The following is a 22697-nucleotide window of genomic DNA, read 5'->3' on the forward strand; positions in this document are numbered from 1 at the left end:
TACAGCCTTCCACTGACAGCATCTCGAGGTGTCATTGTTCTGGAGCAGTTACCTTGATCCTATTTCTAGACTCCAGAGACAGCCTGGTGCTTCACCGCCTCTACCAGAATCTTCCAGCTGGGGATGGGTTCCCTGGCTAACTACAGATCCAGAAGGCAGGTCAGGTCACTACCTATATTTCTTAACTGCCTGTTAAGCACGCATGGAGTCTTTTTGGTTTTTCTCTGTTATACTAATACTCATTGGAGATATTATCAACAAAAATCCAGAATTACAAATTAATTTTCCAAAGCTCACACAGCAAAGGTCTCTGTACTTTCGTTGAATTACAAATTCATTTTCAATGGTGAACTTCCATGTCTTCATTTCGCTCTTCTATATCCATTCATTAACTCATTCACTCACTCACTGATTTATTCATTCATTCATCAAACATTTATTGAGGCTCTACTGTTTTCCAGGTACTGGGAATCAAGGGTGAATAAGGTATAGTTCTTCAGGGTGAATTAAAATGTAATTGGTGTACCTGGCACTTAGTAGACCTTTAATGGATGCTTATTTCTTCTTCCTGGCCTTCATGTTGCTCAATTAACCTGCCTAATGCATTTAACTATTGTGAATGTATCCAGAAGAGAAGGATATTATTGTGTGCTCAGAACATCTGCAGTATAGAATGCTTTTCAATGGGCACAACATAGTTATGTGGACTTCACACTGATTTCATCAGAATAAATAGAAATTGTAAAAATTTTTGTTCTGCTTCCTAACCCCAGCATCATATAGAGACCACAATGATAGAGTCTCATCAACTGTTATCCTTCTTCCCTTCCTCCATCCATCCTTCCCTGAAGCATTTTAGATGTAAATTTAAATAGGGAACCATGGGGGAGGGAATAGAAATCATCCTAACTCCCTCCTGCCACCTCTTCCACTTTAAAGTCTCAGAAGACATTTTTGGAGTGCCACCATTGCTTTGGTAACAACACACCAGTTTTAAAGTCTTATCCTTTAGTTATTGTTATCCTCTTTGACATTCATCTAATTTTCTTTTGTAGGCTGTCAGCCAGATGAAACCACAAAAATATTCAACAAAAGTCTCCTTCAGTTCACAAGAGATACCATTAGCACCAGCTCCATCATACCATTCAACAGATGTGGATTTCACAAGCTATGGTATGACGCTTTCTGAATTGACTCCTCAAACATGAGAAAAGGAGGGGATTATGATATCCTGAAAAGAGCACTGGACCAGGAGTCAGGAAGCCTAGCTTTGCACTCTTCCTCCACTTCCTTAGCTCCGGGACTTGGGCAGGTCACCATTCACCTCACCTGCTATTGGGATTGCCTACTGCTTATTGAGTATGAAAGTACTAGAACAAAAAAGGCCCTCAGTAAATACTGTTCACATCTGAGGCTTACAAACTATTCTGTAATCTCGCCAAAAGATTGTGTTTAGTGTATAAGTAATATCTCTTAAAAATCATATTCAGTCAAATGTTAGCCTTGCATATGTTGATGTAAGTTATTTGAAAACTGTTAATTTTCAGTGCTTAAAGACATGAGTATTCAGTTTCTGGCTGAATTATGCTGACTGGCAGTTGAAAATAGAATTTAAAATGAGTATTTCCACTTTGTTTTTATGTGATAGAAGTCCATTAAAAAAAAAAAAAGTGCCCTATTTAAAACACTGCTTACCAGTGGCAAAGCACAACCCTGCATGAATTTAGCAGGACTCACACCTTTATGTATTTGTCTTTTACATTTTCTTCATAAATATTAACTCACTAAAAATTTAGCAAGCAGGTATTATTTTAAAGCACTAGATTTTTGCTAAAATACTTGATGAATATGGTCAGCAAACTATAACCCATGGGTCACATTTGGCCCACCATCTGATCTGTTTTTGTGCGGTCTGCAAGCTAAAAATGCTTTTCATATGTTTAAGAAGTTGGAAAAAGTCAAAGAGTGTTTCATGAAAATTATCTGAAACTCAGACTTCCATGTCCATAACTAAAATATTTTTGGTATACTCATTTGTTTACCTGTTGTCTAAGGTTGGTTTCAAACAATAAGGATAGAACTGAGTAGCTCAACAGAAAAATGTATGGTCTGTAAACCCCAAAATACTTACTACCTGGCCTTTTACTGAGAAAGTAACCACAATGTAGACCAATTGAGTTTTGATAAGATGCATCACTTATTTGTATCTTGATAACAAATTAATCATCCTATAATTCAATCTGTGGAAATTCTACTCATTTGGTCATCTTCTTACCAAACATTTATCAGGAGCTTGGTATGTCAGGCTTTGGGCTGGGTTGTATATGAGAGAAACACACACCAACACTTCAGACTGGCTAGGCTGAGGCAGAAGTTGAGGAAGAGAAGCGCCATCACCAGCATCTTTGCCTACCTGTCCTCTCTTCTCACTCAAGAGATTAAACCGGCCAGTTACAAAAGGAGTATAAACTTTGTAAAGCATTCATGAAATTATGCACTATTGCACATTGTTTTTATTGTAAATGAATGAAAAATACAGTATGAAATACATATGCTGCCAAAAGATCTAGAGTCAAATTAGGTCTATAATTTAATATTCTCCTTCTAATAGGGAATTTTTTATTGTTACTGAGGTTGTGTCACTAAATTTCTCACTCTTAACTAGGAGGCCATTAGATTAATAAGTTCCATGTGGTCAGAAAGAACAACTGTGTGCATGCTACATTATGCCAGCTGCCGGACTGGGCATCTCACACATTGTTCATTTAATTCCTATTAGAAAGCAGTTAGTTCACACACTTTTTGCATGAGGAATGAGCCTCCGTTTCACCCACCTTTTAATTTCTTTCTTGGGAACTTAAATCCACATCCTCACCACTCCAAAACCTGCTTTATTATTGTTATTATTGCTGAGTCAGAACAGAACCCTCCACAGGCTTACCTAGAGCCTGTTTCCTTTTGTTTAATATCAAGGATTGGCAAACTTTTTCTGTAAGGAGCCAGATAGTAAATATTTAAGGCTTGTGGAGCATATGGTCTCTGTTGCAGCTACTCAACTCCGCTGTCGTAGGGTGCTAACAGCCGTAGACTGGAAGTAAATGGATTAGCAGGGCTGTGTTCCAATACAACTTCATTTATGGACATTGAAATTTGAATTTCATGTCATTTTCACATTCTTGAAATGTTATTTTTCTTTCCTTTTTTTTTTTCTTAACCTTTTGAAAATGTGAAAAATCATTCTTAGCCTGCGTGCGGACCCGTGCTTATACAGATGTTTAATGAGCTTGGTGGATCTTGGGTTGGCAACCTGTGCATTAGCTGCAGCTGACCAGCAGGTGGGGCCCTTTATAATCAGCCCTTAGCTAGATTCTATCCCAGTGTAAGAATCAGTACTCATGATGATCAAACTTAGTTGTCAAAAAAGATTACATTCTCTGGAGGCTGTTATTTCTGCAAGAATCTCTTGAAACTAACACTTTGAATATTTTGATTTTTCAATTAGTTAGGTTCAGTCATCTGGAAAATGCACATATGTAGAAGTTACGCTAGATAAGGGGGTTGTGTTAAACATCTTTTCCTAGCCAGTAATTTTTTTCTCTCAGTTTATAGAGAAACCCAACCAAAAACAATGAAATAAATAAATAGATAAATAAATAAATAAATAAATAAATAAATAAATAAATAACAATGATTTAGGGGTACCAACCAAGCTTAGTTGGTTGAATTTCAGCTCAGATCTTGATCATGGGTTCAAGCCCCGTATTGGGCTCCACACCTAGGGTGGAACACACTTAAGAAAAAAAATAAAACAATGATTTAAAACAAAAAGATTTTATTTATTTATTTATGAGAGTCCCAGAGAGAGAGGCAGAGACACAGGCAGAGAGAGAAGCAGCCTCCCCACAGGGAGCCTGTTGCAGGACTTGATCCCATGACCTGAGATCATGCCCTGAGCCAAAGGCAGAGGCTCAACCACTGAGCCACCCAGGCATCCCTAAAACAATGATTCTAAAAAGTAAACCGTGGGACACCTGGCTGGCTCAGTCGTACAGCATGAGATTCTTAGTCTCCAGCTCATGAGTTCCAGCCCTACATCGAAGGTAGAAATTACATTAAAAGATTTAAAAATTAAATCTTTAAAAAAATGTAAAAAGTAAGCCTTTATAAAATAGCATTAACTCTTTTAACAAGTTTTACAGTTATGGACCTAGCAATTAGTTCTTGAATGTTGTGTTTATGACACTTTTTTTTTTTACTATGTATATTTTTTGGGATCGCTGTTAGGTAATTCTTATTTTCAGCCATATCATACTTTATTGATTAAATCCTTTATATATCTTAATTCATTATATGCTCTCATTGAAAGTATTTGAGCACTAATTCTTCTTAGTATCTTATAACTATAACTCAGATTCTCCTCTTATACCACTCTTCATTTTCATTATGACATATGCATATATGTACTTACTCATTTAATCATCTTACATCTTTCTGTACAAGTTTTCAGGGTATATTTGAAGATTTTAAAAAGTTTAATTGTAGTTAAAAATAGATGTTTGAGTAAGGGGATAGCTATTCCCTTAATCTCAAAAGTGGGGCTCCTGAGAGGCTCAGTTGGTTAAGCATCTGCCTTTTATTCAGGTCATGATCCCAGGGTCCTGGGATTGAGCCTCTGCTCAGTGAGGAGTCTACTTCTCCCTTTCCTCTGCCCCATTTCCCTTCTTGTGCTCACTCTCTCTTTCTCTCTCTCTTAAATAAATTAATTAATTAATTATTTTTTTAAAAATCTCAAAACTGTCAGGTTTTATCTTTTCCCGAATGGGCATTAATGACTAAGCTTTTTCCTTCATGGTGCTTAGCAGGAAAAGAATGAAGTGATGAACACATGCAAACCATGCACTCCCCAGCTAATGGAGTATGCGTGCTGGGCTTCTTCTTCTACTTGCCAGTCATTCTGTGTTTAATCCTTCTCCAGGTGGTTTCCAGGCTCCTCTGTCAGTGGACCCTGCCACGTGTCCCATTGTTCCTGGCCAGGAAATGATTATAGAAATATCCAAAGGACGTTCAGGTCTTGGTCTCAGCATTGTGGGAGGAAGGGACACACCTTTGGTAAGTTCATAGAAGTGAAGTATATCCACTGTCACAGAGTTAGTTGTTGAACCTTTATCATTTCTCTGGCTTCTTCATGGCATGGAAAAAGACACAATCATAGATATGTGTGCATATTCTGGCCAGCTTTCAAGTTTTTCTCAATGTTTAATTCTCACCAGGATTTTCTCTAAATTGAGTATTTTTTATAAATGCTTATTAGACCAACAGCATTATAGCAGCATTTAGAAGTATTATTACAGAATTTAGGGGCACCCAGGTGACTCAGTCAGTTAAGCATCTGTCTCTTAATTTCACCTCAGGTCATGATCTCAGGTTCATGAGATTGAGCCCCAAGTCAGGCTCCACACTCAGCAGGGAGTCTGCTTGAGATTCTCTCTCTCCCTCTGCCCCTCCCCCCAGCTCACTTGCACATGTGCTCTCTTTTTCACAATTTACTAAATTATAAAATAAACATTAAAAAAAAAAGAAATATAACAGGTTTTAGGCCAGTGTCTGGTATATACTAATTGTAAAATAAGTATGAACTGTTATTATCATCATTATTATTTAGTAGAATGCTAGATAAAAATATACATCAGTTATTCTAGCACGATAATTTAGGTTTTGCTTGGAAATGGATCTTTGATTATATATATATATATATATATTTTAGAGAGGGGGAGGAGGGACAGAGGCAGAGAGAATCTTAAGCAGACTCCATACCCCCACAGAGCTCCATTTCACAACCCTGAGATCATGACCTTAGCTGAGGTCAAGAGTCAGATGCTTAACCAATTGAGCCATTCAGGGTCCCTATTCAGTATATTTTGATGTCACTACACAGCACCATTTTTTGGTAAAACTTTCCAGGTTTCAGTTTATAAAGATGTGATTAATCAATGCATATACATATTCGAATAGGTAATACATACACATTATACTCGTTAAATTGACGCCAAAGGATATAAAGTAGAAAGCAAATCTCCCTCCAACCCTTTAACCCTAACCCTGCCCTCCAAACCCAACCCAGGTCTCTCCCTAGAGACAAAGCTGCTTATTAATGAATATGTTTTTACATGAATATTTTGGTATTTCTTTTACCCATTTTAGTTAGTAAAGAATGAATTATATGTGCCAGACTTACAGATAAAACAAGTATAATAGGATTAGTAAAAATTGTTTTGGTTATAATAATTCCATATTAGCACTGCTGGGAAGTGGGGAGGCCCATTATATTTTCCAGTAGTAACTGTTAGGCCCCAGAAGCCCTGGGCAACTCAGGCACAACCCTCATCTCCCAGCCTTCTGCACGCTCCCTGTCACCACCCTGCTGCCTCCCACTGTCCCACCCGAACTAGGCAGGCAGCACCACACCCTGCTAGTGAACAACCCAAACAGGAATGTACTTAGAGGTGGGGGTTTATTATTAAAGGATTTTTATCTTCATCCCCCTGATTCAAGTATGGCTATAACTTTTCTCCCGAGGTAAGGATAATTTATTTCCTGAATTATTCTCCCTTGGCCTGTGCAGGAGAGCCTGCTGTGTGAGGCATCTTGCATTCACGAGGACATTTTTTCATCAGCTGGGATGGGACTGGGAAGTTAACCTGGAGTTAACCAGCTCCACAGCCAGTTTTAGCTCCCACCCTTTCATGGGCTGTGATTTAAATATGATTTAAAAATAAAGCTTAGACCAAACCACTTGAAGGGAAACTTTTTTTTTTTTTTTTTTTTTTTTTTTTTTAGATTTTATGTATTTATTCATGAGAGACACAGGCAGAGGGTGGAGCAGGCTCCTCTCAGGAAGCCTGATGTGGGACTCAATCCCAGGATCCTGGGATCACGCCCTGAGCTGAAAGCAGAGGCTCAACCACTGAGCCACCCAAGCGTCCCAGAAGGGGAACTTCTGAAGAAAACTTTGCCCATTTCCTCAGTGACAAAAGCTGAATACATAGCTTCCTAAGCCATATCATGAGAAATGATAGTGATTCACTTCACTTAAGGAAATGAATATATACACATATTATATACTTTTTAAACATATTACATGTATCTATTATGCCAAACATATTACATGTATCTGTTATACCTGTTATATCTTTGGGGTAGTATGTATGCAGAAACTGTTGGTTGACCCTGAACGTTGACTGTTTCTCCCTCCTTCCAGGGCCTGTTTCCTCATTTTTCCAAAGAGATATCTCCAAATATTAAATAAACTGAATTTGTATAAATCTATACTTGAAATAAACCCAGGGAAATTATATTTTAAGGAAATTCTGTAGCAAATTCTTTCATGAAGAGATAACCCTCTTATTTTTTTGTAAATCTAAGTCTATACTGCTTAAAATTGGGCAGAACTAGATTCCCCATAGGAAATAGGGAATTTTTTTTCCAGTAGGAAATCTCATAGCGTGTTTTGCCTAGCCAAATGAGTTAACTGATTTTTTTCCTTGTTATTAATATGATTTTGCTTTATGTGGGTGGGGTAGATAACCTGAGTAAGATGTACCTGTGTTGCTCTTCAGTCTTTACCGTTGCATATATTTGTGCTACTGGCTACCAGCTTGGGAGCTTCCACATGATGCTCCACATCACCTACAGCTTCCTAAATGCGAGGCTGTTTACTAAATACTATATTCTGCTTCTCTTGCCACCACAAGGCAGCACCCCCCCCCCCCAAATTCTTTAACAGCATTCTGAGGTTCATAATATATAGTTCTGCCTTTTGAGACTGTAAATCCCATTGTCCTTGGAAGGATAAGTACCACTTAAAAATGAGAAATGGGACACAGCTTTTATTTCTTAACCTCAGGTACCTCATCAAAAGCTGTAAGTTAGACTCCTGAGTTATATATAGCCATGTCGTTTTTTTGATGAAGCTGAACAGCAGGGTTGGGGGAGATGCTTTAACAAATAAAACCATTGTTTGCTACAGAGATCTTGTTTTTCCTTCCAAATTTTAACATGGCATATGCAGCCTAATTGACACTCTAGGTGACATTATCCAGTTAGGTCATGGGACGGCACCCAGCCACCAGGAAGTTAGCAAATAAAGATGAGAGTATCTGAGAGGAAATTAGGGACAGTGGTGAGCCACTGTTGAAAGTACCTTTGCACTTTGCACATTTAATTGTGTGATGCATCCTTCCTTTAGCTCTGATGTGGGGAAAGAGCACATCCTGAGTGCTGGTGACCCTTCTTAAGCAACTGCGCCAACTCTCCCAATTAGGGTTTCTGGGCCCTCTTTGTTGTGTATCCAATAGATACTTTTGCCGCCTTTGAAGGAATAAAACCTCTGGGACTTGGTCTTGACACCACATCATTGCTATCTGCTATAAATAATTGCTCCAGAGACAAGGCAGATGGTTTCTGAGATCAGAGAGGGAGATCTCACTTAGCATCCCAATATGTTTGCAGCCAGTCATCTAAATAAGCCTTTCAAAATAAACCAAGATAATGGTGAGGATGAGTCTCTCTGGAAGGTTTACGGGCACACCTGGACCCAATCCTCAAAGACAAACTTCTGCCTCTGTTGTTTTAATCTTATGATGTGCTCTCAGGTCTGTTTTTGGTGAATGTGGTTCATCTGTGATAGCCTGCATATGTTTGCTTCAAGACTGCCCTTTCGGGGCAGCCCGGGTGTCTCAGTGGTTTAGCACCGCCTTACCCCCACCCCCACCCCTGGTGTGATCCTGGAGACCTGAGATCGGTCCTGTGTAGGGCTCCCTGCGTGGAGCCTGCTTCTCCCTCTGCCTGTGTCTCTGCTGCGCGCGCTCTCCTCTCTCCTCTCTCTCTGTGTCTCTCATAAATAAAAAAGACTGCCCTTTCCTTAGTGCTGAGGACATAAAGTTGAGTGAAATAACCCTCTCCTTACATATTCAGTCAAGTTTATTCTACTACCTTCAGTGTTTATGGTCTAAGATAAGGGACTGGCCAATGAAAGTTCCTATTAAGGACTATGAAAATAAGGATTTTCTCTGTTAAGTAGAAAAGTGTATAATTAGGGGTATCTGGGTGGTTTAGTCAGTTAACCGTCCAGCTCTTGATCTCAGCTCAGGTACTGATCTCAGGGTTGTGAGTTCAACATCAAGAAAGAGAGAGAGGGAGAGAGAAAGGAAGAAAGAAAGAAGTGGAACTACAGTACACACTTTCTAGATTTAATTAATATGGATAAATTTTTATATATTTCTTGTAAGCCAATATCTTAATCTGTTCAGGCTGCTATAACAAAATACCACAGACTGGTGGCTTACAAACATTAGAAATTTATTTCTCATAGTCTGATGCCTGGAAGTCCAAGATCAGGCTGCTATCATGGTCAGATGAAGGCCTTCTTCTAGGTTGTAGACTTCTCATATCCCCCACATAGTAGAAGGAACCTCTGTGAGGCCTCTTTCATAAGGACACTAATTTCACTCATGAAGACTCTGCTCTCATGATCTAATCACCTCCAAAAAGTCCCACCTCCTAATACCATCCCATTGGCATTGGAGTTTCTACATATGAGTTTAGAGGGGCACACAGCAAGGAAATCCGATAAGGCATAAAATAGGTAATATATTTATTCCTATTTTTTATTTCCTTCCAACCAGCCATCCACCCATCATCTTATCTCTCCCCACCACCACCATTCTTTCTGGTCTTAGGGTGCTAGTTTGCATGAAATCTTGCAACTCGGCAGACGTGGCATATTCTGACCAATGAAAGACCAAGAACTCTTACCTCTTGTGATGTTCACCACATATTTCTGAAGCCTCTCCCTGAATCCTTCAATTCCCCTTCTCTGAAATGTTTGTTGTATCATTTATCAGAAGTCTTATCTCTATTGCCCTCAGAAGGGGTAAAACATAGTTCTCCAGTGTCATTTTGTTGTACTTATTTTGTTATCAGCCTTGGGAATTCTAGAGAAGAGAAAGAAAAATTTGAACAAATCTTTTATTTCAGAATATTGGCAGACTTGGACTGTTTTTGGTATTGAACAAGTAATGTGGAGAAAGAGCCATTCTGAACTCTGGCCATGCTGGCCTCTTTCAGTTCTTTCAAGGCATTTGCACCTGCTGTTAGATCTGTCTGAAGCACTCCCCTGATCAGTTTTAACTGTAGCTAGAGTATCCTGTTTATTTCTGGGCGTGTTTATGTGGTCAACAAGGACGTTGTTGAAACCACATCATTGTGAGGAAGAATTGAATAGAGTTAGGAAAGAGAAGATCAGAAGGGACAATGACAACTCTCTGCAAACATATGTAAGATTATCTTTTTGTGGATGATGGATACGAACAGGTTCTTCCAAGGAGCTCAGTGAAAAACAGATTTCACATTTTCATAAGGAAGAACTTTCTAAAACATCAGCTGAGCAAAGGTGGAATGAAGTATGTAGTGAGTGCCAAATCTCAAGAAATATTTTGACAAATGCAGGCAGCCACTCTTTGCAAGGATATTATTATTGAGCTTTATTTTTTAATCAGGCAGGAACATTTACATCAATAAGTCTTTTTCTCAAGGTTATGTCAGTCTGATGAAACTCATTCTCTCTCTTTGCATTCCCATCTCACAAGTTTCTCAAAGCTTCAAAGTCTTGAGTTTTTTTAACTAGAAAATAAGGCTTAATTATTGTTTGGTTTTGTTTTATGGAAGCTAGTCATTGTTATCGTTTTTAGACAGGTTAAGTTTATGAATATAAGCCCTAGTTGTTATATTTGTATTGTATCTCTGAGGTGGAGATAACTTATCTCTTTGCAAGAGGAAAACAATTATCCTAGGGCATTTATTTTGTCTTTATATTCTTGGTACCATCCCGTTGTAAATGAGGTCAATGGATGCCCAGAACAGATTGTAAAATTTAGATACTGTTAGTATTTAAAAGGCCTGGGAATGTCAGATTTGGAATCTTATTTCTCTCCATTTTTTTTCACCACCTGATTTAGTACCAATTTAATTCAGTCTCATTAAACAGAAGTTCTATAGATAGGAGAGGTATACTAGCAAGAAGCATCGAGGTAGAGGGGCTGTCACATTTCGCTACTATGTGGTAAAGTCATCCATTTAGAAATTGAAGTGAAAAATATGTCTTTTAGCTCTAACCATGTGTTCAGGTCTGCAGTCACCTCGCTTAACTCTGATTTACCATGTTGCATGCTGTTGTTTAGCAGTTACTGCTTTTGACCATTTAAATGTAGAACTGTAGCAATTTAAACCACTAGGTATTTTTTTTAAAGTAAGCAGAATAGAAAACTATTTTACATTTGATTAAGTGTTTTATTTTGCTGTTCCCCTTCAAATGAACTTTGCACGGTCTGTTTCATGAGGAGTGTGGTTTGCTTTGGCGTGTAATCCCCCAAAGCCAGGCTCCTTTTATCATTATTGCTTAAGTCATATATTTTTACACAAAACATCTTATTACCTTAGTTTTATTTTAAAATCAAAGCAGAGTTTGCAAAAAGTCTATGAATCACAGTGAAAGAATGTTAACGAATAGTACCTCTGAATTTCCAGATTTGGGCATTTCTGATCTTAAAGAATATGACTGTAAGCAAAAATATTATGCAAGCTGAGTAAAGTTTAGATAAATAAGGACCAGATGGAACTATAGGGACTTAGAAAATATAATGCAAATATTATCCCATTTCCTTAAAATAAATCTATTTCAGTATGAAAAATTATATTCATATTGATGAGTATCAACCTTTTGCTAAATCAGTCTTGGCGAGGGAACTCCATTTTAAGTAAATATAAAACAGTTTCTTTTCTGAGGTTGAGAAGGGAAAGCTTTTCAGAGCCTTAAAATGTGAAACTTTTTATATATTCATTGCAATTCTTATATTAGCTGTTTTATTGCTGTGATTTTCATTCCATATTTTAGTTACCTATAATATGTAAGAGTTTGCAATCCCCAAGCTTGCGTTTTAATCCATTGCTTTAAAACACACACACACACACACACACACACACACACACACACACACAGATTGCTGTTACTGCTTCCTGTGTATCTGATCATTTGATCCATACTTTTACTCAAAAGAGCCACTAGTGTTGCTGATTTAACACTCATTTATGTTGTTTTAGTTAATTACCCAAGAATATTTCAGTATTTCAATATAGTAGGTACTGAACATTGTGATCTATTTTCTTTCTCTTGAAGGTTTGGTAGGTGTGAATCTTCATACCCTAACCAAAGCATATTAGAATAAATGAATAAATTGAGATTAGGATATAGAGACTTGCCCTTTGTTCCTTTTGCAGTGGAGTTTTATGGGGATTAATTGAAGACTGTGTTTTGAGATTCTTAGAAAAGCTACATAGTGAACCCTAATTTTTTAGCAAGAGTGTCCAGTTTTCAAAAAGTATGATTCCAAATATAAGTTATTTTTGACTCTTGTTGACTTCCCTTGGATAGCTTATATGACTTCTTCAGGTTTTCTGAACAGAAACAATTATATATTCAACCTATAAAGTTGGCAAGCAGAACTATATCAGCTTGACAGATGTTGTACTTCTTCTAAAGTAATAATCTTTTATCATATCCATGGCAGGAAAGCAGTATATTGAATGTACACTTGACTCTGAGATTCATCCAAATTATAAAATTAAAATAAAATGAGAAAAGTCATCTTAGAATAAATAAAATATGGTACTTATTGGCTACATTCTGCCTTAAGTCGTGCATGTTCTTATGAGATATTGAAAGTAATCTCTTTAACATGTTGCTTCTCATGAATTCGTGAGGGTATGCCAAATACCTTTTGCATCAAAGCAGGAGGTTTAAGGTGGAGCAGATTAGCATTTTTGCTTTTTACCTTTGTAATGGGTTACAAAAAATATAGATCTACGGAACACATGGAATGTAATCATAGTAACACATGCTACAGCAAAAAACATGCATTCCATCTTCATCCCTGGGTTAATCAACCTACTGCCCCACTGTAGCAGGGGAAACAGAGACCTGCCTTTGTTGATAGGAGTCCTGCCATCCCTATTATACATAGCTTGTGTTTGCATTTCTGCCTTTATCACTTTCACATGAGGCTTCCCAGCTGTGTTGTAGACAAGTATCACCAGGGAGAAGCAACAGTAGGAAGTATAGTCCGTTCTTGTTATTCACAGTAATCGTGTTCGTGTTCTATAAAGTCATAGCAAACACTGAATAGTGAATACTAAACCATTACTTCTGGGGTAAATGCAGAGATGGATTCCTCTAGTCACAACTTTTTTTTTTTTTTTTAAGATTTTATTTATCTATCTATCTATCTACCTATCTATCTATCCTGCTTGTGCTGCTGCAGCAGACAGAGGGAGAGGGAGAAGCAAGCTCCTGGCTGAACAGAAAGTCTGATGGTGGGCTTGATTCCAGGACCCCAGGATCATGACCTGAGCCAAAGGCAGACACTTAACAGACCTAGCCACCGAGGCACCCCACGGTCACAACATTTTTTAATAGTCATAAATACATAATCTTGTTTTATGTGTGTTACTTTTTAAAAATAGGTTATTTTAATATCTATTGTTGATTCATTAACATTGAACTCATGACAGCAACATGGTAACTCATAAATGCACAACAGTTAACTAACACATGTACTTTTTCCATATGGCACATCACAGCCTTCTCCTGCTTAGAAACATAAGCACTTCAGTCTTGTGCTTGGGGGATGTTTTAAACAGCAAAAGCATAAACAAAAAGCACAAAATATAAAACATGTGGCACTAAAAAGGCCACAAAAAAGGTGTATGTTCACAGCATGAGAGATGAAACAGGAAGGCAAAATGTCACCCTGTTGTACTTCACCTGGGAACAAGTGAATCAGGCAACTCAAATTTTTCACCACTTTGCCCATGTCCACAAATGACTGTTAATGCCCTAGGAACCTTGATTTGGAGGGAGTGAGTGAATTTGCAAATATGGAACCCAAAAACAGGGAATACTGACTATACTTAATGAAAATTAAAAATGTCAAGATACCAGGACTTTGCAATCTGGCTTAGATCTTGTTGGGATTCAAATGGTCCCTTGGCCTTAGCCCTGAGTGGTCCATGACTTTAGAAAGAATAACCTAGGGACACCTGGGTGGCTCAGCGGTTGACTGCCTGCCTTTGGCCCAGGGCACAATCCCGGGGTCCTGGGATCGAGTCCCGTATCAGGCTTCCTGCAGGGAGCCTGCTTCTCTCTCTGTCTCTTGTGAATAAATAAATCTTTAAAAAAAGAAAGAAAAGAAAAGAAAAGAAAAAGAAAAGAAAAAAGAAAAGAAAGAAAAGAAAAGAAAAGAAAAGAAAAGAAAAGAAAAGAAAAGAAAAGAAAAATGAAAGAATAACCTAAAGGGGTGCCTGGGTGGCTCAGTCAGTTAAGCATCCATTTGGACTCTTGATTTTACCTCAAGTCATGATTTCAGGGTTGTGAGATCGAGCCCTACATTGAGCTCTGTGCTGGACATGAAGGCTCTTAAGATTCTCTCTGACTCCCTCTGCCCTGCCCTTCTCTGTCTCCCTCTGAAAAAGAAAGCAAGAGAGAAAGAGAGAAAGAGAAAAGAAGAACCTGAAATATCGGGCAACCCGGGTGGCTCAGCGGTTTAGCACTGCCTTCAGCCCAGGGCCTGATCCTAGAGTCCCGGGATCAAGTCCCACGTTGGGCTCCCTGCATGGAGCCTGCTTCTCCCTCTGCCTGTGTCTCTGCCTCTCCCTCCTCTCTCTCTCTGTCTTTCATGAATAAATAAATTAAACGTTTAAAAAAAAAAAAAAAAGAACCTGAAATATCCCTTAGCATAATCTTTCTTAAAAATCAGCAGTCTGGGGATCCCTGGGTGGCGCAGCGGTTTGGCGCCTGCCTTTGGCCCAGGGCGCGATCCTGGAGACCCGGGATCGAATCCCACATCGGGCTCCCGGTGCATGGAGCCTGCTTCTCCCTCTGCCTATGTCTCTGCCTCTCTCTCTCTCTCTGTGTGACTATCATAAATAAATGAAAAAAAAATTTTTAAAAAAAAATCAGCAGTCGGGAAAAAAATTAGCAGTTGGGGGGTCCTCTGGCTGGCTCAGTTGGTAGAGCATATGACTCTTGATCTCAGTAAATTCAAGTCCCACATTTGGTGTAGAGATTATTTAAAATCTAGGGACTCCTGGGTGGCTCAGTGGTTGAGCATCTGCCTTTGGCTCAGGTCGGGATCCAGGGGTCCTGGGATCGAGTCCCACATCAGGCTCCCTGGAGGGACCCTGCTTCTCCCTCTGCCTATGTCTCTGCCTCTCTCTGTGTCTCTCATGAATAAGTAAAATAAAATCTAGGAAAGAAGGAAGGAGGAAAAAGTAAAGAAAGAAGAAAAGAAAAACAGCAATCAATTGTATTCTTAGCTCACCATAATTATAGGAAAAATAGAAATTAAAAAACAGACCAAGACTAGTGTCATTCATCCTTAGAGACATGACTTTCAACCACTCTGACACACATTCCTTCCTTCATGCCCCATATAGACAGACCCCCTACAACCTTAGGTATGTATGAGTTGGAAGTCCTCATTAGCAATTATTCGACATCCACTTGGCCGACACCTTGCTTGACATTATATACATAATCTCACTTCATCCTCAAACCCTAAAAGGTAGGATTTACTCCATTTTACTGATATAGGAACACTGGTTCAGTGAGGTTAAATACCTTAATAGAAGTATCACACAGTTAGGATAAGTGGCAGAGCTGATCTCTGAACACAGGTTTATGTGGCCGTATCCAGGATTCTTCCCACTGTACATTGCTGTGTTCCATTGTTTGCAGCCTGGAAAATTCCTCTGGCAGACTTGATAGAGTCTGTAGGAGGCTAAAATTGATCATAAATTTTGTGCAACTCTTTCCAGTTTCCTTGAATTTGAGCTGGCCAGTTGACTTACTTTGACCAATAGTAGTGAAAGTGGCAGTGAATGACTTGCAAGCCTTAGCCTCCAGGCCTTATGGCTTAGCTCTTGTCCTCCTGAAAGACTGCCATGTTGCAGACCAGCCTAGACAGGCCTCCTGGAAGATGACACACCTTTGGAAAGAAAGCACATGGCGGGAGAGGGGCCCAGCTGTCCCTGCTGAGGCCCCAGCCAACCTGACTACAAACTCCTATGAGCCCAAATGATACAGCATAGAACAGAACTGCCCCCTGAACCCAGCCCAAAGTGCCAGCTCAGGGAATCATAGACAAATGGTTTGTTTTTGTTTTAAGCCACTAAATTTCGCAACAAAAGATAACTAATCCAGAGTCTGACCCAGCCCTCCCACTCTCCCCAACCCAGTATCCTTCTGATCTCTTTCAGCCTGTGAGTTGGGATGCTTCTGCTCTGCCATTTAGAAGGAGGTCTTATTATTCCTAGGCCAAGCAAAGCAGAGAGAGCCATTGTTTTGTAGGCTAAGTATTTGCCTACAAAACAATGGCTCTCTCTGCTTTGCTTTGCACTCCATATGCGTTCAGTTTTAGAGGTGGAATGACTTTAGAAACCATGTATTTCAACTCTGTGCTTTACTGATAAGTGTCATGAACAAAGTGGTTAATGTAGAACCACTTGCAAAACTGGCCATTCAGAGCTTATGAGAAAAATTAACTCCTCTCTTTCTCAATCCTGGGTCCTTCTTCCACAACATACCCCCCCACACACACTTTTTTTCCAAATCATATTCTAATTGAAATATAATAGGGAAGCTTGGTTTTTGGTTGGTCCACTTGTTTTTTCCAAAGAATTTGGCCACAAGGGGTTTGGGACAGAAAAGCATCATGTTTTAAAGACATTCATCACTTTACTTACATAAGTTTAGTCTGGAGCCTATCAACTTTGTTCAAAGTGAGATATTCTTTCGCAGTTTTAACCCACACTTTTCTTTTTAAACTCTCTAACTACAGTAGACATCACAAATCAGTAACTTAATACATCTACATGTGTTTTTCGGCATAGAGGGGAAGGTCGTTTTGATTTGCACAGCACCGAGCACTTTACTACCCTGCTATATTATCACCCCTCGCTGGTTTGGCCTTCCTGCTGAGAAAGTCGTCTACTGTATAGAAGACACGTCTGTATCATTTCTGAACAGCAACAGCCACAGAGGGGAACTCTATTAAAAGATGTTTAAAAGGAGCATTACTCCTCTAAGACTACAGATCTGAACCATGGTTTCTTCCAGATGGAAAACAATGCCCATTTTATACACAATCTTTTTAATCCTTCTTTGGTCCTCATGGGTCTTTCTTATTAGGAGGGATTTTTCCCATAAAGCAGGGAAATAAGACATAAAACTCTTTGGGGACTGCTGGTAATATGTTTTCCCCCTAAATGTGAAATTTAATGTGAAATTTTTCTGTAGTTAAAGTGTCCCTTAGGATTTTTTTTTTTTTTCAGGAGAATGGGGATGGGGGCTTTTATGAGTATGGCAAAGATTGGGTTTAATTCTAGAGTGATCCAAATTAAAGAACTGCCTACAAGCAGTAAAATTAAGCTGTATATACATGGTCCTTTATAGTAATACCTAGGACATAATGCTTTATCAAAATTTGGTTCTGAAATGCTTGTTGAAACAATCCACTGGATATCTAGAAATGTAATCTATAAAATCTCATTCTGTGGAGAGAGTTCACCTAGGCAAGGGTGCTTATTGCTATTCGTCAGTCCACAGAAGACCCGTTACTTTTTCTAACACATGGCTTCTTTAAGGGTTCTGGGCCTGTGGTAACCATAATACAATTGCCTTTTGCTGAATGACTGGTATGTTGATGAGTTGCTTTATCTACTTGTTGGCAGCTTGAACAATAAAGAAAATGGTGGCAGATGGGCTGAAGTGTCTGATGACTTTGACCATAAGGGTCCATTACTGCGTGTTGTAAAATTCTTGACCAGCAATGCAGAGTTTAAATCCCCCTGGAGGAGTTTGTGATTTTTGTGGGGCTCAGTGATAAAGTCCCACATCCTTGACTTTTGAAATTGTTCTTTGAGGGGTGCCTGGTTGGCTCAGTCAGTCAATTAAGCATCTGACTCTTGATTTCAGCTCAGGTTGTGATCTCAGGGTGTGAGATTGAGCCCCTCGTTGAGCTTGGCACTCAGCACATAATCTGCTTGAGATTCTCGCTCTCCCTCTACCCTTCTGCCTCCCTCTGCCCTTCCTCCTCCTTCAAAAAATTGCTCTTTGAGCTAAAGCATCCTCTAGAAATTCACATGGATTTAATATCCATGTGTGACGGGCATTTTGATTGAATATCACTAATATTTTGCCATTAGAAGCTTGATTGGGATTTTTAAAAACAGAGAAGCTTGGTTGGATTAGGTTAAGATTATGACGTACCCTGCCAGCCTCCTCTCTCTGTACCATTTTGATGCCTTTTTCAATCTCCAACCAATTTCTTGATAATCATTTAGCAAACATTTACTCATTGCCTACTCTGGGCTCAGCACTAGGATACAAGGAGGAATTGGAAGGTTGCACTGAGCTAGGGTGTCATACAGGACCTCAATCCATGAAGAAGCTCTTGTGATACTGTGATAAGTTCAATAATACTAAGAAATACAGCAGTAACCACAGGAAGGTTGATCAACCTTTCCAAGGGGAGAGAGAGAAACTTTTGTAGAAGAGGTGGCACTTGCCTGGCTCAAGTACAAGTTCATGAAACAAAAGAGGTAGCAGATGAAAGAGACCATGACCTTCAAGCCTTTGGTGACTTTGTACTTTCCAAATATAGATATATAGACCACCTCCATAAAAATACACAAGAAGCTTAATATTTTTCATTTCTTTTTTTTTAAAGATTTTTTTTAATTTATTTATTCATAGAGATGCAGAGAGAGAGAGAGAGAGAGAGAGGAAGAGACACAGGCAGAGGGAGAAGCAGGCTCCATGCAGGGAGCCTGACATGGGACTCGATCCAGGGTCTCCAGGATCACGCCCTGGGCTGCAGGCGGCGCTAAACCACTGCGCCACCAGGGCTGCCATATTTTTCATTTCTAATTAGGGATATATGGTGACTGAAGGACAGTGTTCCAGAGAATCTTTTCAGTGTATGCTATTTTGAGTCTAGTACCCTCTATGTATATTATTTCTATTAAAAAATACTTACTGTTTTAAGAATGGAGACATTAAGACAGCGGTGCCTTAAATAATATGTTAAATTTACTAGCCAGCTACTTCTTCCTGTGTGTCTGGTTAAACCTGTTTCAGACAGAAACTGATGAGAGAGAAGTTTTTAAGCAGAAGACTTTTCCTACGTATCTGAAATCCACCTGACCCCCTCTGATTAGGAATAACCTAGTATTTGAGAGATTCTCACTGATAAAATTCTTCCCTGGCATCAGAGTTGGCCAGTCACAAATGAGTCATCTAGAGTCATTTAGAGTAGTCATTTAGAGTAGTAGTCATTTAGAGAAAAATTGTTGGTCTTGTCTCAGGGAGTAAATAAACAGATCATCTTACTTAAATTTCTCTTGTCCCAGTGAAAATCACAACTACCAAGAGGAGGGACGCCTGAATGGCTCAGCGGTTGAGCATCTGCCTTCAGCTCAGTGCATGATCCCGGGTTCTGGGATCGAGTCCTGCATCGGGCTCCCTGAATGGAGCCTTCTCCCTCTGCCTGTGTCTCTGCTGCTCTCTGTGTCTCTCATGAATAAATAAATTAAATATTAAAAAAAAAAAAACTACCAAGAGGAAATTAGTTTCTGATTGTATGTCAGTCTTGGTCATCTATAAATGATTCTTAAGTCTGCCATTAATTAGGAATTAATATGTTTTTGGACTGAACAACTTTTTATTTTAAACTCAATGCATCCCTTGTATATAATTTTCTTTTATAGCTGTTTCTGTAGGAAAAAAAATCATTCAGTGAATAATATGGATATGCAGAAAGAGGATGGAAAAAAATGAAAGGAAGGAAGGAAAGAGACAAGAATAACAAACAGAATTAAGAGAGAGACTCTGTGTTGGACTGGGGAGACTCGTGCTCTCTGTAGCACAAACCCCGAACCAGGTACCAGCACTAGCAAGTGAGGTCCATAGATCATCACCGCACCTCATTAAGCCAAAGGCTTCAATTTTCACTTCCACAGTTGTCTTTTTGTTCACTCTCTATAAAATGATCAGCTTATGCCCTTAAGGTTTTTGCTGTGGAGTTGAGGAGACAATAATTCAACAGAATTGATGCCATATGGAAAATCCCAAGTTAGCTTTTATACAAGTGCAAAATAAAATATTCAAAACAGATGAGATGCTTGCAGTAGTGGTAGGAACACAGGCTTTGGTGTTAAACAGTCCCAAGTTGGAATTTGATCTTTCCTACTTAGAAGCTGCAAAGATCTGGTCAAGGCTGAATGCTTCTGAGCCTCCATATCCCCAATTGTAAAGGAGACTAATAATACTGCACTTGCTTCCTTGTTATGAGGATTGAATGGCATGGATGGGAAGCGTGCAGCAGCTTTGGCACAGAGGTATTAAATAAATGAGATGTTCTCACTTCCTTACTATGTGCTGGCATTGTACATAAAGCTTTATGTGTAGATAATATTGTTAAAACCATATAAACATGAGGAAGCTAAGGCCTGTGGAGTCTTCCCAAGGCCCATGGCCAGAAGTAGCAGGGCCAGGATTTGGACTAAGAAATCTGACTCCAGAGACTTAGCTCATAATCATTTGTCTCCACAGCCTCTCTTCAGTGTAAGCCAGCAACCCACCCACAGGGAAATGATTAATACACTGCTTCTGGAATAGATGCGTTTTAGAAGAAGTCATTGGTACTGTTAGACAGAGTCACTGAGGTATTCTAGGGTGAAGGAATGTTATTTAAATATGCAGAGATAGGAGTGGGAGAGAAGGCACTCAGAACTGTGCCAACAAGCAGTTTTGCTGGAATAGCTCAAAATCATTAACATTTAAGAGGATATACAATGAAGAGATAAGAATATATGTATAATCAACTCCAAATTTTTTATTTAAAACCATAAAGGGCATTCTTTCATTAAGGACCCATTATTTCATCTAATCACAATTGTTTCAAAGCAGAAAGAAATAAAATTTTAATACTGCCCTATCAAATAGATGCCTAAAATATCTCAATGCAGTATCTTTTTTTTATTATTCTGTCCTGCTTTATGAACCATGTAAGTTTTGAAAAATAAATCCATTTTTCTTTTCAATTCACCAGCCCACATTTCTAATTTAGCTGTCGGCCCTCACCTCTTGCACCCCTAGTTAATGCAGCTGTCAGAGCCATAACTTCACAACCCACTTTCAGCACACAGGGCACATGGTAAGAAATGTAACTTTTTTCTATTGGTAGGTCAGAGTATCTCATGTTTTCTTGTATTTTCACTGATAACTTTAAGAGATATTAACAGCAGTAGTCAAGGGAAGAAATAGGGAGTTTCTCACACAGACTCACGGACCAAAAACAGATCATCAGCCATAAGTTTGACATTTGAGAGACAGTATATTTCTTTAATGTATAAGAGTTCACTGAACACCCAGAAAGTATTGAAGAGTTTTGGATTCAGGCTACCTTTACGAAATAAAAACTCCATTGGGTCTTTTAAAGAATCCTTTTAAGCATAAACAAAGAGAAATTTCCCATTTGACTCTTGTATTGTTGCAAGATTAAAGTTATTTATGCTAAGTTTAACTCTGTAAAAACTATGTATAGTAAGAGTTCAGTCTGATTCTCCTAGTCCAGTGAAGATGGGGCATTTGGCCTCCAGACATGGAAAGCCAGCATGACATGGAGTGTTACCAGGAGCTTGCATTAGTTTCTCCTTTGCACTTCTTTCATAAAAGTGGCCCTTGGCGTCATCTTGGCAGTGTTGTTGGGATCACCTGAAGCCACTGACCCAGCATGTTTCCACAAAACCGTTTCCCTGAAACAGTTCAGAGAAACCAACTATTGGCAGTGTAGATGCTCCCTGGATCTGAAAATTTCATAAATCAGAGTTAAAACAAAGAGTGGTCTAAAATCTGTTGGTGACACAGAATCCACAATGAAAACTGGATTAAGGAATTTTTCCTGTCTCCTGAGAGCTACCTCTCTAAATGAAAGTATTTAATATTATAAAGATATTTGGAATCCAGTTGGTTACCTGGTTGTAGAACCTCTTAATATTCTTGTGTATTGCTTTTCAGTGCCAGTCAGTCTGATAAACAAACAAGCAAACAAAAACCAATGACTTCTGGTTCAGTTTTCAGCTCCATAAAAATCCCCTACTTATGGAGTCCCTGGGTGGCTCATTTGGTTGAGTCAAGACTCTTGATTTCAACTCAGACAATGATCTCAGGATTGTGAGATCAAGCCCTGCTCAGACTCTGTGCTCAGCAGAGAGTCTGCTTGAGATTCTCTTTCCCTCTCCCTGTGCCCCTCTCACTCATAAGCTCTTTTTCTCTGTCTCTCTCTAAAATAAATAATCTTTTTAGAAAAAAAACCCTATTTGCTCAACATGAAGCAGAAGTTATGTGATCATATTCAATTGAAATTTTTTAAAGATTTTATTTATTTATTCATGAGAGACAGAGAGAGAGAGAGGCAGAGACACAGGCAGAGGGAGAAGCAGGCTCCCCACAGGGAGTCCAATGCGGGACTCGATCCCAGACCCCAGGATCATGCCCTGAGCCAAAAGCAGATGCTCAACCGCTG

The 22697-nt window shown here is 39.1% G+C and overlaps 1 protein-coding gene across 8 annotated transcripts in view; it reads left to right on the plus strand.

Annotated features, from left to right (window-relative positions):
* PATJ (PATJ crumbs cell polarity complex component) overlaps positions 1–22697 on the plus strand; it is a 356261-nt gene that overhangs the window by 285245 nt on the left and 48319 nt on the right. For 4 of the 8 annotated variants that reach the window (XM_072820502.1, XM_072820508.1, XM_072820505.1 and 1 more), the window contains 3 exons: positions 70–159; positions 1056–1173; positions 4976–5109. In XM_072820502.1, the coding sequence (XP_072676603.1) occupies positions 70–159; positions 1056–1173; positions 4976–5109 (342 nt within the window). The remainder of the gene's footprint in view (positions 1–69; positions 160–1055; positions 1174–4975; positions 5110–22697) is intronic. The other 4 variants (XM_072820504.1, XM_072820506.1, XM_072820509.1 and 1 more) reach the window with 1 other exon arrangement.

This window comes from Canis lupus, chromosome 3, assembly GCF_048164855.1.
Source record: "Canis lupus baileyi chromosome 3, mCanLup2.hap1, whole genome shotgun sequence".
NCBI lineage: Eukaryota > Metazoa > Chordata > Mammalia > Carnivora > Canidae > Canis > Canis lupus.